This window comes from Aphelocoma coerulescens, chromosome 1A, assembly GCF_041296385.1.
Source record: "Aphelocoma coerulescens isolate FSJ_1873_10779 chromosome 1A, UR_Acoe_1.0, whole genome shotgun sequence".
Lineage (NCBI taxonomy): Eukaryota > Metazoa > Chordata > Aves > Passeriformes > Corvidae > Aphelocoma > Aphelocoma coerulescens.
The window spans coordinates 7,169,494-7,184,515 of NC_091014.1; the positions used below are offsets into that span (position 1 = coordinate 7,169,494).

The 15,022-nt window shown below is 42.9% G+C and overlaps 1 protein-coding gene across 2 annotated transcripts in view; it reads left to right on the top strand.

The window, feature by feature from the left end:
• CAMK1D (calcium/calmodulin dependent protein kinase ID) overlaps nucleotides 1–15,022 on the top strand; it is a 211,658-nt gene that overhangs the window by 169,333 nt on the left and 27,303 nt on the right. For both annotated transcript variants that reach the window (XM_069034950.1, XM_069034941.1), the window contains exons 5-6: nucleotides 3,900–4,026; nucleotides 11,460–11,535. In XM_069034950.1, the coding sequence (XP_068891051.1) occupies nucleotides 3,900–4,026; nucleotides 11,460–11,535 (203 nt within the window). The remainder of the gene's footprint in view (nucleotides 1–3,899; nucleotides 4,027–11,459; nucleotides 11,536–15,022) is intronic.

The following is a 15,022-nucleotide window of genomic DNA, read 5'->3' on the forward strand; positions in this document are numbered from 1 at the left end:
CTATATTTCCTTTCACTTCATAATAAATGGTAGCAATGGTGGGGGAAAGTTGAATGATTTCCCATCATTTGGAGCAGTGTTTTTGGAGACACTATTAACAGCAAGGGTTCTTCTAAGGACCATTGTGTGCCAGGGTGATATTTAGATAATTATCCTTTCAGCTGCACCATATTGTCACATCTAAACCTCTCAGCGTTTCAGGTAAAAAAACCCTAAACATGGTTGTTTTATTGTTTTCTTCCAGTATTGTAAACTGTCGTTAAAACAAGCAGAAAGGCTTGGATTTGATAGCACTTTACTATTTTAAATAATTAGCAGAAGATACTAGAAAAATATACAAATTTCAGGAGAAAACTGTGGGTTCAGTTCCTGAGCTGGTTAATTCTGCCAAACTTTACTGCCAGAAATTAAGAATTCAGTGACTGAAATAATACCTCTGGTTGTATTTTGGAGGGGTGCTGCAAACAGGAGTTTCCTTGGATGTTGATTGAGAGCTTGTATTTTCCCCCTGGAAAAAGACTGAAATTTGGCTACAGGTTACAAGCCTTATATAAGCCTTATAAAAAGGCCTAGTGAACATTAAGGGAGTCAGAAGGCAGGAAGAATGGAATTTTTTTCCATTTTTACTTCTTAAATACAAGTCTTTATTAAATGTATTCTTAATTTACTTTTATATAATCTAATATTAAACTACATGTTTGCAATTTTTGACTGCTCTTGGCAAAGTTATTGTACTGGTAATGTCATCTCACTGTTATGCCTTCAGACAGATGAAAAACCATGGTTTTGAGAGATACTCTTTATTTGATTGTTGTCTTCTCCAAAATCAGTGCTGATGTGAATGCTGTGTGGTGTAAAATAATAAATGACAGGCTTATCCCCAAATGCAGTGGGGCAAAATAGAGCCTGTTACTGGTGTAACCACCAGCACCAGAGTTCTCCAAAGTGCAGCAGTGCCCAAGGCAGGCAGCCATGGCTTTCTTCTGTGACAACCTCAATGCAGTCATTTCCTCCTGCCTATCTTTGACTCCAGATGTGAATCTTTGAGCTGTGTGTGGGCCATTTCCATAGGATTGCAAGCTTTTCCACACCTTACTGCTGCAAGGGATGTGCCTCAGTCCTGTACACCTCCTACAGGAGGGAGCATCCTATGATCTTCAACAGATAGGGCAATAACAGAAAGTAGCAAAATTTTTACGTATTGGTTTGGCACATGAGTAAGACAAAACCTTAAATCCACTGAAAGAAAATATACACTGATATCCTCAAATAATATACACTGATATCCTCCTTGGTGTTGTGCAGTCCAGTCCAGACAGTCCAAATAATGGGTTTCCTGTAAGGAGGCACTGGTTAGGCTTCCATCTCCTGCAGTCTCCACACACTGCCCTCAGTTCCTGTTCATTTCCTGTCCTTATGCTGAAGCACATAGAAATATTCTCATATTTATTAGAGCTCCATAGAATTCCAGTATAGAAATGTTGTATTTTAACATGACCAGCTTGCTCCCAAATTCAGTTTTTAGGAAATAACTTCAGGCTTCTTTCTGCCACCAACATTTTCGGAGTGACGTCCAAGACCTCTTAATTCAGCTATTCCATTGTACAAGCTCTTAGTATTCTTGTCTTTATAATCCAAAGCAGGTTATACCTCTCACTTTTTTTAAAAAATCCTATTTTAAAGTTCCTGTAGTAAAATATGGGATCTGGTGATTGGGAAGTAAATTCATGTACAAATTACTTTCAGAGTCTATGTAAGGCCATGCTGAATTTAGATCAAACCAACCTTCTCCATGGTATTTTGTAGCTCCTTTTCTTTTCCTTTTGTTTGCAGGCTTTTGTCAGTACCATATCAGTTGTCAAAATGACTCATAAAATACAGAATATGAGGAACACCTGTTGTGAATTTCTGTTAGCAAAAACATACCATGATGAGAAAAACAGGGATAGAATAATGATCTCAAAATATCAAAATAAGTAAGATTCAAAATGAAACTCTGGGAAAGGATCCACTCTACAAAAATACAAACCATGAAACATCCATAACAATTATTTATTGTAATTATGTGTTTATTCAGATATCAAAATAGTACTTGCTGTAGTTGGTAAAAGCAGGTCTGGGCTCCAAGTCTCTAATCTAAGTAATGCAACAGCAGATTAGAAGAGATGGCAGCAGGTGATGTCCAGGGAATTCCAGGATGAACAGGACTGAAAGGCTCAAGCAGCTCCACTTGGTACAGAGCCACCTTGTTAATGCTTTTTGGATTAACCAGCTTGAGGAAACAGAATTCTTCTTAACGAGTTTGAGTGTGGGTTTCTTGGCTTTACTAAATGGAAGTGGGAACCTGAGGTGAGTTAGCAGAAGTTGTTAGGAAATAACTGCTTTTCCCCCTAATTCCAAGTCTACCAACCCCTCAGCAGATCAGAAGGGCATTAGTAAAAATCAGGAGTGACTCCAGCCTAGGGCGGAACATGGCGTAAAACTGTAGTCCCTAAAGCAGTGTCAGCACTATAAAGTCAGTTAAAGCACTGGACTTGCAAGGTATCATGAGAAAGAAATATAAATGGTACAACTGCATATTTATTTTTAGGAACCAAATCGTTTCCCTTTTTACCACAGCCCAGCTGGCCCACAGCTGTGGCTGTGGCTTGTAGATCCTCTCATGGCCATTGTGTCCCATGTTCACACATGTCCCATGCACAAAGCCATCACTTGATGCTGGGGCTGGGGAGCCAGGAAATGTTTTACCTTCCTGAATGGGGACATCGCCCTCCAGCACTTCTTCATTCCCCCTGTCCCCAGAGCAGCTGGAGAAGGGAAGATGGATGCTGCTGCTGCTGCTGCTGCACAGCAATTTCTCCTCTGCATGAATCCAAGCTTGGATGTGTCCCAGGGAGCCTGAGGGTGTTGTGTGGCCGCAGCTGCTCCTCACCATTTCCTGGAGCACACAGCAGGCTGCGTGTCAGCATTTGTACCAGCTCTGGGCAAAAGACTCCACCAAGGCTGTTTGGAAACGTTGGGTACCCATCACTTTTGTGGGTGAACACCCCAAGGTCCAGGGCCCCTTGCCACCAGGCTGAGTGCTGCAGCTGTGGACCCTTTCATGAGCCCAAATGTTAAGCAGGGGAAGAGGTGGGCTCTCACAGCACCCAGCAAGAGCTTTGTTGTGTAGCAGCAGCAGCACATTCAAAACACGTGGATGCAGGACTGTCTGGAGCAGATGGAGGTTAGTTGGTCTCTCCAATCCTCCTGACTCTGGTATGAAAAGTTACAGGGCTTTGTGAAGTGATCCTTGTTTTCTCTTGCCATAAACAAGTTGCTGTGCTTAGTGCTATAGCACATTTTTCCTTCAGCATTTTTTCCTAATCAGCTCTAGCTAAAACATCCTTGCTGCAAGTTTGTTAACTGTAAAGGCATTTCCTCTCTCAAAACAGTTTGTTTCCAGTGGAGAAGATACAAAAATTCTCTAACACCTCCTGTTTTCCTTTTCCTTTTTCCAAATACTGTATGAAATTTTTCATTACACTGCCTGGATTTGCCATATTTACTTGTTTTCATTTCAATCCTTCTGTTTTACTGCTCTGAAGTGATAATATGTCAGGTACTTCTCACAATTAAGGGCTGAGCCTTAGGTCTTATTTGAGGTGCCAGAGAACAAGTTTGTTACCCCAGAAAAGGTGCTCAAAGCTCAGGATGTCAATTTCTTCTACTTGTTGCCATACAGAAGTCTGGAGAGGATATCCACGTAGGTTTTAAGGACAACTCTTTAGGCTTAGGTGAACCAAATGATATTTGTGTATGGTGTGACTAAGGATTGTATTAAATGCAATGCATGGGTCAACAGGTATTGTTACTGCATTCACACATTCAAAACTCACTGTGTTTGTTCTCCCTTCTAGCCTGAGAACCTGCTTTACTACAGCCAGGATGAAGAGTCAAAAATCATGATCAGTGACTTTGGGTTGTCAAAGATGGAGGGTAAAGGAGACGTGATGTCCACAGCCTGCGGAACTCCTGGCTATGTCGGTAAGAGCCTTGGTTATATTTTAGTGAAAATGAAACAGTATTCATTTTCTGGTACTGTTACATGGTGCACATGAGATTTTACAGATATTTGTTAGATTTTAGCAGTTGCCTGTGCTCTGCCTTGTGTCCTCTTCCCCTTTGGGGTGCAGTCCTACATGCTAGCTCTGGGTTTGTGGGATTCACTTTCATGTTTTCAGTCCTTCACAGAATGAGTGGTCTCAAAAACACTGCCTGTAGCTACACCGGGGCACGTGAAGAATAGCCTCAAATCTATTGCTTCTGCAAGCACCTAGGAAATGAAGAAGCTTTACCTAATGGAATGTATTGTTTTAATCATAAAGATAATATTTGCCAGATTCCTCTGATAAAAGTAAAATTAAAGAGTTGCATTTATTTTCAGACATGTTCAGCAATCCTCTGCTACAGCCACATTAAATTACTGACTCAGGCGTCAGAATGCAAAAGCTCTTTAGATCCTTGGGCCTTCCTGGACAGTATCAAATTGTTTTCTGTCATTTATTCTTTGCTCTTTTATCCATTTGGTAGTGATTATACAGGGCTACCTATTAGCAGTATGTTTACCAGCAGCCTTTAAAAACAGTTAAAGAAGCTGAAAGTGAGCATGAAATGGCAGGTGGTGATGAGGTCTGTTTGAGCAAACACTGTTTAAAAGGCTCCCTTTGTGCACGAGACATCCAGCAAGCCTGTGCCTCCTGCCATACCAAGATCATCAGCTGAGGTGAGAAAATTAAACTCCAGAGTATCTATGAAATCCATGAAACTGACAGTGTATAGATTTGTCTCAGATCTTTCCATCAGGAAAGACTGGGTGTTTTCCAGCTGTCAGAAGCTCTTTTTACTTTGCAGCTGCTACCTCACCTGTTTTCATAGTTCTGATGATACCATAGTACGGGAACTCAGGTTATGTGATTATGACACAGTGATACAGATCTGTTCCAGGTACTTTTTTCTGGGCATTATCTTCACACTGCACAGACACACTCTATCCCAATAAAATCAGGAAAAGGAACAGATTTCTGTGCTTTCCCATCATGAAGCCATCAGCCCCTCATTGTTTTATTTTAAGACATGGGTCAGGATGCCATCTGAGTAGCAGTCTCGTGTAATCACACCAAACTGGAAATCTTCTTCCAGAGCAGCAGCAAGAATTTAGCTGAGACAGCAATTTTAATAACTTTTGCTGTCAGCTCTTCTGTCCTTAACAAACGTGTTTTATTTTGCTCTGGAATGGGCACTGACTAGAACGAGTCTCAAGACACAGGAAAGCTTAGATGATGTTTGCTGAAGTGCTGATGAAAATGAGGGAGTGACTCTGTTTGGTCACTGAGTGATCTCATGTGGCCTCTCAGCGTTCCTATTTACATGGGAAAACTTGCTGTTTTGGAGAGGGAGCTCTCAGAGCCTGTGACAGGAGCTGTAGTGCTTTGAGAGATGTTTAAGAGCTCTCATTACCCGTGGTCTGGGCTCTGATAGCTGCACAAGTGCCTCCAGGCTTGTTGTTACCTTGCTGAACCGAGGATTTACTCGTCCAGGTTCAAGAGGTCACAGCCACTTATTTCTGAAGTGCTGACAGGACTTTTCCCCTCCTTCACAAAGAAAACATCCTTAAGTATTTGTTCTATCTTTTTTCTTTAATACTATTTTTCTGTGCAGAATGCAGCTCCTCTTTAGTTCTGTACTTTTTTTTTTAAACATAATAGGTTGCTCAGAGAACGTTTTCCAAGCACAGAACATTTTTCTTGCCGGTCACTTTGGTGATGCCCACAAACTGTCCTCCTTGAGTGTTAACACCTGATGATGTGGCTTCTGCACAGGTGGCCTGCAATTTGCCCACATTCAAAGGCTTTCATGCCTTCCAGTGTCACTCCAACTTGCAGCACCTGCCAACTGCCCTCAAATCAATGGAAGACTCTTCCTCCTAATGGCACAGCATGAATAAAAGTCCTCAGCTGAGCTGGGGTAGACAAATGCCACAGTCCCGACCCATGAACTGCCCTGTCTGCCACCTCTTTTTGTGTTTTGCTTTTTCTTTCCCACATATTTTACCTAGGGTCAGTAACACTCAGGGATCCGTCACTTAAAATTAATTTCCCTCTTTTCTTCAGAGATACGTGGAACACTCGATTTTTTAAGATTTTATTAGAATTGATTATTTTTGTCAGTTTAACTGCTTTGCTTTTAAATTCCTGGTAGAGAATTAGGCACATATCACATGTCAAAGGCACCCAGGGCTCTGTTAAGAAGTCATTGGCTACTATTTATACTTCACCTCCAGAAATGGGTCCAGTCAGATCCCGCTATGCAAAGTGCTGGACAAGCTTCTGATTTGGAAGCAAACCTGATTTTAACTCATGTCTGCTGCCCAAGTATTTGCAAGTATGTAACCCCCCCGCCCCCCATCATTTCTCATTTCCCTGATCAGGATACACATTCAGCTCCTTTTCTTTCAGTTTTTATCTCAGCTTTTCTCATTTTTGTCTACAAAGAACAGTAGTATCCAAGACACTAAATCCCTGTTTGTGGTTAGGAAATTTATTGAATAAGGAAGGGTGTAATTATAGTTAAATTCCTTAACGAATATCAGTTTTCTTTCTGAAAATCAAAGTATTACTTTTCAAATCAGACTATATCTAAAATGTGTGTGACCAGTAGTACATTAACACTTTAGCTTTTAAAGCTCTGCCTTACAGATTAAATTACTGTCAACAGTTCTGAGTTCTTATTTTTTCAGTTTTGTCAGAGATTTTGGCGCTGTGATGAAAAGCTGATGGTTAAGATAATTTAACCCAATTATGTGAGCCACTCTTGTTAAGAGTCCAATCTAAATGCTTGCTTACTGAAAAGAGGATCTGACAATACAACCTCTTCTAAGAAGGTCTTGCATTTTCTTATCTGCTTGCCAGTCTTATCCCCATTTCGCATGGAAAGAGTCTGGGTGATGAGCTGGGACTAGATACCCAACTTTTAGATAGCACCTGAATTGGGAGAGGTGGGGCAGCTTGTATGGCTCATTTCATTGCAAATTAGGTGTGAGGACTGACCTGCAGGGGTCTTACCCCATTGTCTAATGTGGAGAAGAAGTGATGTTTTCAAAACCCTGAGTGACTGTGTGATTATGGGCAAGATCCCAATAAACCATTAGTGATTTATAATTTTGAACATCATAGATTTGGTCTGGTCAGATTTTGACCTTACCTACTAACTCAATTTTGATGGGGGAGCTGTTCAAACCTGCCTGAAAATGAGCCATCACTGAGGTGTGTGAAGCTGGGCACCCACAAGGAGAAGACCCCAGTCACTCAGCAAATTCTTCTAAAGAGATTTTGGATGTTTGGGAATTGGGTCTCACTCAGTGACTTTCCATGAGAGGTGGTCCCTCAAAAGCTCTGGTTACTTCTGCAGATGGAACTCAGACTTTCAAGACACTTGAAAAGTTTGAAAAAAAATGTTGGAAAACCTGTCTGAGGCAATCTGATCTCCTTTTGCATAAACACTGAATTATGAGCTGTGTTTGTGGCTTACTAATATCTTAATCCTACTGAGATTTAAAATTCTTGCTCTGAGTCCCAATCCAGCTTCAAGTAAAATTTTCTTATACTTTCCTGTTGTACAGATTGGGCTGGATCCTGGATATGTGGTTGGTCCCTGTATACCCCACCTCACTCACTGTTTTCGTTTTGTGTATTGCTTATATGAAAGGTCATTTCACAACTTTCATGTCTGCTCTGCCAGAAATCCAGTAGCAGTTTCAGATCTCACAAAGCCATGTGTTCCTCTTAGCCCTGTGCAAGACCACAGCATCTAAGTAAGCAATAGATTTCCATGTTGAATTTTGACCTATTTGGTATCCTTTGAGTCAAAGGTTAGAAAATATTCAAAAAGCCTTCGGAATATCCTTATTAGCAATAAGATACCTCAGGAGCCTTTAGGCAGTATCATGAGCAGTCAAGTAAAAATAAAGCATGAGAATCACTCTGAACAGGGTTTGCTCAGGCAGAAGCACATGACAGGGCAATTTCTCAGCTCTGTTGCCATATCCTGACACAGAGTCGTGTTACCCTCTGTAAAACATAAACTGCCAGTGGCAGTTAAATTTGACCAGTGGCAGATATCTAAATCTGACTCAGCAACATGAAATAAGAACAACAGGAGCACAAGAAGCCAACAATACTGCACTGAAACCCTGCTCTCCTTTGGAAACAGCCTCAAACTTCGAAGTCTTGGCCAAGCAGAACAAGATGAACACTGGAGGAATGTGTGAAAAAATGGGAAGAAGTGGTTTTCACCCCAGGAGTCAGTGGAAGAAGGACTCTGGTCTTGTGGTGAAGCTGCTTCATGTGCTGCCTGTTTGCACTGTGAGGAGGGTACTTTGTAGGTTTTCACTTCAGGAGAGGGGCTGGGTTGGCCCGTTGTGTGCAGTAAAGGCTGTTACAAGGAACAGACACCCTCATGACTTGTACAGTGTGATCAACAGGCTTAAAGTAGCAGAGCAATCCCCATCACCTGAGCTCTTTGCAAGAACATGGATTGCAGTTTTTGGCATCCAGCAGCTGCATTTTTAGGGAGCTTATTAGCATAGCTGTGCTCTCTGAGGGCAATGGCATGGTGTTCTGAAAGGGTTCCAAAGGTTCTGGTCTGTACCTTTTCTTAAACCCTCCATTTGAAACTAGCCTTTGTTTTTTCTCTTAGTAAAAGCAAAACATAACCAAAAAAAAGCTAACTGTAAGACAGCAGGATCACCTGGCCTGGGAAGCACATCTTCATGTACCTGCAGGTGGAAGGAGGCTCTAGGTTTGTTACCCCACCTCATATACAGCACTGTAGCAATGCAGATCCAGCCTGAAACACCTTCCTGGATGTGAAGGAAGGGTCCAGGTTTGCTCCATTGATTTCCCTGTCTGGATGACCATTGTATATGATTTGAGCCCAGAGTGATTCCCTGGGGGTATGTGACAGTGGAAGCCTTTGCTCAGCTGACGTCTCCCCAGTGCCAGAAATGGGAGATTTGCCTTTCCCCTTCTCTTTTCTGCTGTTTTGTCTCCCCAGCCGTCTGTGTCGATTCTTTAATGCAGTTAGCTCCTGGATGTTTTTGTTGTGTCTCCTGCTTTTGCCTCTTGGCACTGAACTGCCATCATTCCTGAGAGCTCCTCTGACTTGTTTTTCAGCTCATTAAATATTTCCGTCTTTTCCGTGTATCAGACAGATGATGCTGAGCTATGTCCTCCTGTTCCTGCTGCATGTCTGCTCATTGGAAAAAAAATCAAAAGCAGCCATTTGGCCTTAAAAGAAGTATTTAAACCTCCTGTCTTTCTTCATTAATGTTTACCAAAGGAGAGGTAATAGCCTCACATTTGCTTTGGGCTTGATCCTATATTGGTCTTACCTATTTCAGAGCTGCTATCTACAGAAACAGCTATCAGTGCTTTTCACTCATTTAAAACAGAAAGAAATGCCCCAGCACAGCTTTGATGTTTTAAGAGGGAAAATCTTCATATAGTTCACATCCCCTCATCTCAGAATTGTTTTCTCTTATGGTAATGTGGCATATCTGTATAATGTCAGGAGCTCACTTGTGCTCAGCAGCTATTTGCATAATATTTTCTTTGGGAGCTATGAGAGGTATAATGTTTACTAGTTTTGTAAAGTATGTAAACAGGCACAGACAGTCAAAGGTAGAAGAGAAGTGAATAAAATATTGGGAATTTGGAAGGACTTGAAAGTTGGAAGACATCTGAGCACATAAAGACAGGAGAATATTAAGTCCCTTCTTCCTCATATTTTGTCCCAAAATTCAGTTACAAGGGATGGGACAAAATAGGAAACTGTCTCATTTCTTATGCAGTGGTCCCAATTTCCAGTTCACATGCAGTGGTCCCAATTTGCTGAATGACTTGAAAATTGGGGTAGTATTTAACCTGTGCTGCAGATTGGGGCTTATCCCAGTCTTCAAGAGTCTTCTTCATCTGGCTGCCAGCTATAATTTTACCCACATTCCCCTGTATTTTCTTCATTTTTGCAACATGTCCCTAGTGAAATTTGACCCTTTCCATCACTGCTGTGCATGTGGAAATGCAACCTGGATGCCCTCCCCTGCCTCGTGCACTGTCTTCCTTCAGTCCTCCTTATGAGCCTTCATGTCAAAGCACCGGAAAGTCTTCTCTGATTCTCATTATTTCTTCTTGTTCCATACCTTGCTGGCAGGTTTGACCTTGGTTTTGTTGGCTTGTCTGGCTTAAGAAGATAATTCTTAGAAAAGACCAGTACACCAGTGCATAAATGTGGGGCTCAAGTTTTAAAACATCTCTGTACTTCACAATTTTTTTTTTGCTGTTCTTCAACTAACTAACTGCTTTGGTATTGGTGAGACTCCTAGCAGAGGAAGGTGTGACTCCCAAGAAACATTTTTGTTGGGACTTGCTGCTTCATGACTTTTTTCCAGCCCTTGAACTCCAGATTACTCAAAGGAAATACTGTGCTTTTTAAAACCCAGATTGGCAAGTCTGCTTTAGGAATGCCACAATCAGTGATTTCTTGCATTATTGTGGACATTTTGCTTTGAAAAAGGCAAAAGCTTCTTTACATGAAAAAGATTAGGGTCTCAGGGTTTTAAAATTTAGGTTTAAGCATTTGCACTGCAAGGTCCCAACAGGGAAAACATATACTCCAGGATTCCAAACAAAAAATACACCTTTTTAAGTCTCAGTAGTGTAAGACAGTAAAGCAAATCCATGAAGAGTTTCAATAAATGCCCAGGCTCTTGCTTCTAGCAAAATTCTGACTATGGTGGCTGAAAACTATAGAGGCAGGAGGCTTAGTTCCTTTGTGCATGTCCAATTCCTGTTGCTTTTCATTTCTCCCTCTGGAGGTGTCTGTGTTCCCAGAGGCAGAAGGACTAATGACTCCCTCTGACTCCGACATCCAGCAGGCTTTGGAAGGCAGCTGCTGGAAGAAATGGTGAATGCTCTCCTTCCTTTCCTGCAGATGTAGCTTATCTCCTCCTTGACTCACTGCCCTTTCTGAGCTGCCTCTGGAACTCCCTGGTCTGGCAGCACGACGCGGCGGAGCCACAATGCTGTCAGGGAGAATGTGCATCTCTGCACCCGTGCAGAGCTTGGCCTCATTTTCCTCCTAAAGAGGGAGGTGATGGCCCTCTGCCTCTCATGCATTTTTCTGTGCTTTGTTTTGTTTTCTGTGCCCGGAGACAAAAAAAATGGTGAATTTTCTCCACTTTAGGAGTCATCCTTTTTTGTGAGAATATGACCTTCAGAAAACCCCGACATTTGCAAATGCAAGGGCTGCATGTGGAGAGCAAAACAAGGTCTTGGGGTGCTTCAAGTTTCAGGGTCCTGCCTTTTGACCATATTCAAATGTCTTGTCCTATAACATGTGCTTGTTTGGCTTTTTATTTTCAGCTCCTGAAGTGTTGGCGCAGAAGCCCTACAGCAAAGCCGTGGACTGCTGGTCCATTGGGGTCATTGCCTACATCCTGTGAGTACCTCTTGAGTTTCCAGTGCTGGCACCTTTGGGACCTGCAGCTTGCTCTCCCACCATGGAGTTACCTGCTTTGCCTGTGGCAAAATAGCTAATTTCTGCCACTTGTGACATGGGGTAACCCTGGACACCTCCCAGCTGCAAAAAGGCTGAAATTTGAGCAAAAGTGGTAGGAAATGAACCAGTACCCTTCAGCTGCCAAAATCCTTGCTCCCACCAGAACTACACTGTGTGCATTAGTGTGGGCTTTTCCAGGCTGTGCCATTATTGAAGTTACTGTGTCCCCTGTTCAGATTGGCTTTGAGGAGAAACAAATCTGGCTGTGTCCACAGAGCTGCCACAGAAACAAATGTCTTTTCCTGACAGCATTACCAGTGCTTTATTTTTTTTTACTTTTCCCTTTTACACAACTTTCACAGTTATACAAGACTGAAGGAAAAAGCAGCTCCAATGAGGCACAGCATTAAAGCATTCCTACTTTGTTCCCTTTTTCCTTATGCAGACATTTCATGGCTTGTCAACATGAATAACTTTTTGATGGTGCAGTAGAACTATTTTTGCCAGGACATACCTCATTGCTGTGCTATCCACTCTGTGCAATGTTCATTCTTTATATTTGCATTACATTTGCATAAGTTACATGCTACCCAAAAGAAGGAGGTTTTATATACAATAGTATAGGAAGGCGTTATTTATTGCATGTGTGTTTATTTATTTAAACCAAAATCCTGCCTGAAAACATTAGTTTTATGACTGACTTTCTAATCTACATGAATATTTGAAAACTTGTTGAGTACAAAACTTACATGGGAATGGATTTCTTTTGGACCAGCCATCAATAGCAGGATGCAAAAAGCTTTTGCTAAACAAAGCAAAAATCAACAGTGCTGATTCTGACTTTGTTTCAAAGCCCAGCGGGACCTACTACAGCAGTGAGGAAGAGGACAGACATGCCAAAGTACCTCAGAGGCTGCTTCACAAATCATTCCCTAGTGCTCTTTTAGATGAGGAGGGTGTATGCTGACTCAAAGTTACCATTTTTCACAGGCAAACCTGATCATGGAAGTCCTAGGGGTTGGGATTTTTGACATTGTCATTCTTTGCCAGCCATGGCAGGACACAGTTGGAGTCTTTTCTGATGCTCTTTTAGCACTTTGCTGACTACCAGCTTCAGAGAGTGGGAGAAATAGGATGCAGGTGGGAGATAGCACTACTCTGCCTCATCTCCAGGCTCAGCTCCTGCCTGGGTTCAGTTTATTGCCAAATATCCACCGTGAAAATGTGTGTCCATCTGGCAGCCCATGGGAGGGCTGTGAACTGTTGCATCTGGCTTCCTGGAGAGAAACCTGGCTCTGCTTTCCTCCAGGTTGTCAGTCCCATGTGTCAGTGGCTCATGCACCAAAGGCCTTTTGTGGCTGGAAGACCTGATTATTTCACTTGTTGCTTTCACGGGTCTTGCTAAGGAATAGGGGTGAGGCAGTGCTAAGCAATGTGTCCTCCACACCCAGTTTATGAACGCTTCTTCAACAGGTGGAAGATTTTAATCTCCTCTGTAATCCTTTCCCCTTCCTAAGCAAGGCTGCTCTTTCTGCATGTTTCCTGCTCTGTTTTCCAAATCAGCATGGGATCAGCTTGTCGAGCAAGGCATGCACACTCCTCAAATTTAAATTCCCTATTTGCTATACAGGGAATTCCCAACCCAGAAGGCTTAAATCATCTCAGTAAGAATGAGCCTCTATGAATCCCTGTTTGCAGGACAAGGAAACCTTTTCAGGGTTTCTGTGCTTCAGGTAATAAGGTCTTGACTTGTATTTTGTACAGCTCAAATGAACAGCAATAACCATTGCTGTAGAAGGAGCCTGTTAATGTCTTTGCCAGACTGTTACAGCTTGGGTGGGATTGGGTCTGAGACCAAACCACCTCTTTCAATGTGTAAGCCACATCCTTCAGCTCGTGTAGCAGTCAGCAGCACTCCAGGGCTCCCTTTGCTTAGCCCCCCACAGCCCCTGGCATCAGGGGTCCTGTGCACTTCAGCTTCTTCAGGGGCATTGGGCACCTCAACCCAGCCTGGGTGGATGCAAGCAGCCATTTCACCAGGGTGTGCTGTTCAGTTGCCTAAACTTGCATGTTCATTGCCTTGCTGGGGGGTCCAGGGCAGCCACATGGATCTGGCAGATGTAACTCATTGCAGAGACATTCCTTCTGGAGAGGCAGATGGATCCAAGCTGGAGACCATGGACCATGTCAAATTGCACCAGATGCCCATGCTGAGGTGGCTGGATCCCACCCTGCTGCCTGCTCAGAGCCCTGCTTTCACAGTGTGGATTCATGTGCTGTGTGGTACATTTACATCACTCTCCAGCCTCCCTTGACTCCATCTCTGCTGAGTGCAATGTGATCTTAGAAACCCAGCCCACATCTCATGTGTCATAGTCTTGGTCTGGATCTCATCCTTGCTTCCAGGAATAGCCAGGAGTTGCAGATGTGGTCTCATAGCCAGAAGCTGCAGATGTGGTCTCTTAAGAAAGTGGATGTCTGGGATACAGTAAAAAGAGAGAGGAGGAGGGTGCTTCCCTAAGCTGGAAGGAATTAGCCCTGCTGGGGTGTCTGGTACCACCAGTGATGGGTACGGGTTTGACACGTAGGTTTGTGGTCTCAGCAGTGCCACACCACCAAAGGTAGCAGTGCCAGTGGTCTCCCAGTGTGACATGGCACTGAGATGCCACAAGAACCAGCAGCACAATCACCCTGGTGCAATGCTGGGAGTTAATCCTGCCCTGAGCAGGAATTATTTGTTCCAATATGCCACTGCATCCATCTGGATATGCCATTTCTAGCTCCACAATCAGCAGAGTTGGAGCTCCTTGCACGTGCCTAAACCAGTTGGAGATGCATTTTTACATAAAGCAATCCAAGCACAACATCCAGCCTCACCTCGTCACCTCTCCCACAGATCCTCACTGCCACTCTGGACAGACTGTTGTCATTTAAGAAGATGGAAACTCAGGGGAAACCAACACAGAAGCCAGGCATAAATTAAAGATGCTTTGAGCTAATATTACTGCAAGTGGTTTGAGTGCCTCCAGACACAAGCTCAGTCTCACTTGAGAGCCCTCACTTTATGACACTGGAAGAACAAACTGTTTCTGTGGCACTGATGCTGTAGAGAAGTATTTGTTTCCGTGATATGCAAGGATGTCTTGGGAAAGAATACTTTTGTTTCAGTGCCAGCCTCTAAGTCTCCTCGTTAATGACAGCCAGATTGCAGAGGCCGCACCAGTGGAGTTTTTATCAAAACCTGTTTTGCATGAGAAGTCATTATTCACAAAAATTAATTTTAGAGCCTGAAATTTCCTGTTATTCCAGTTGCAGTATTTCTCAATTTGAAACAGCCTCACTGTTGAGCTCGGCTTTCCACTTATCACAAGGTAGTTTTGATAATGTGTCCAGCTTAAAAATAGAAAGTGTAAGGAAGGGCAAGAGA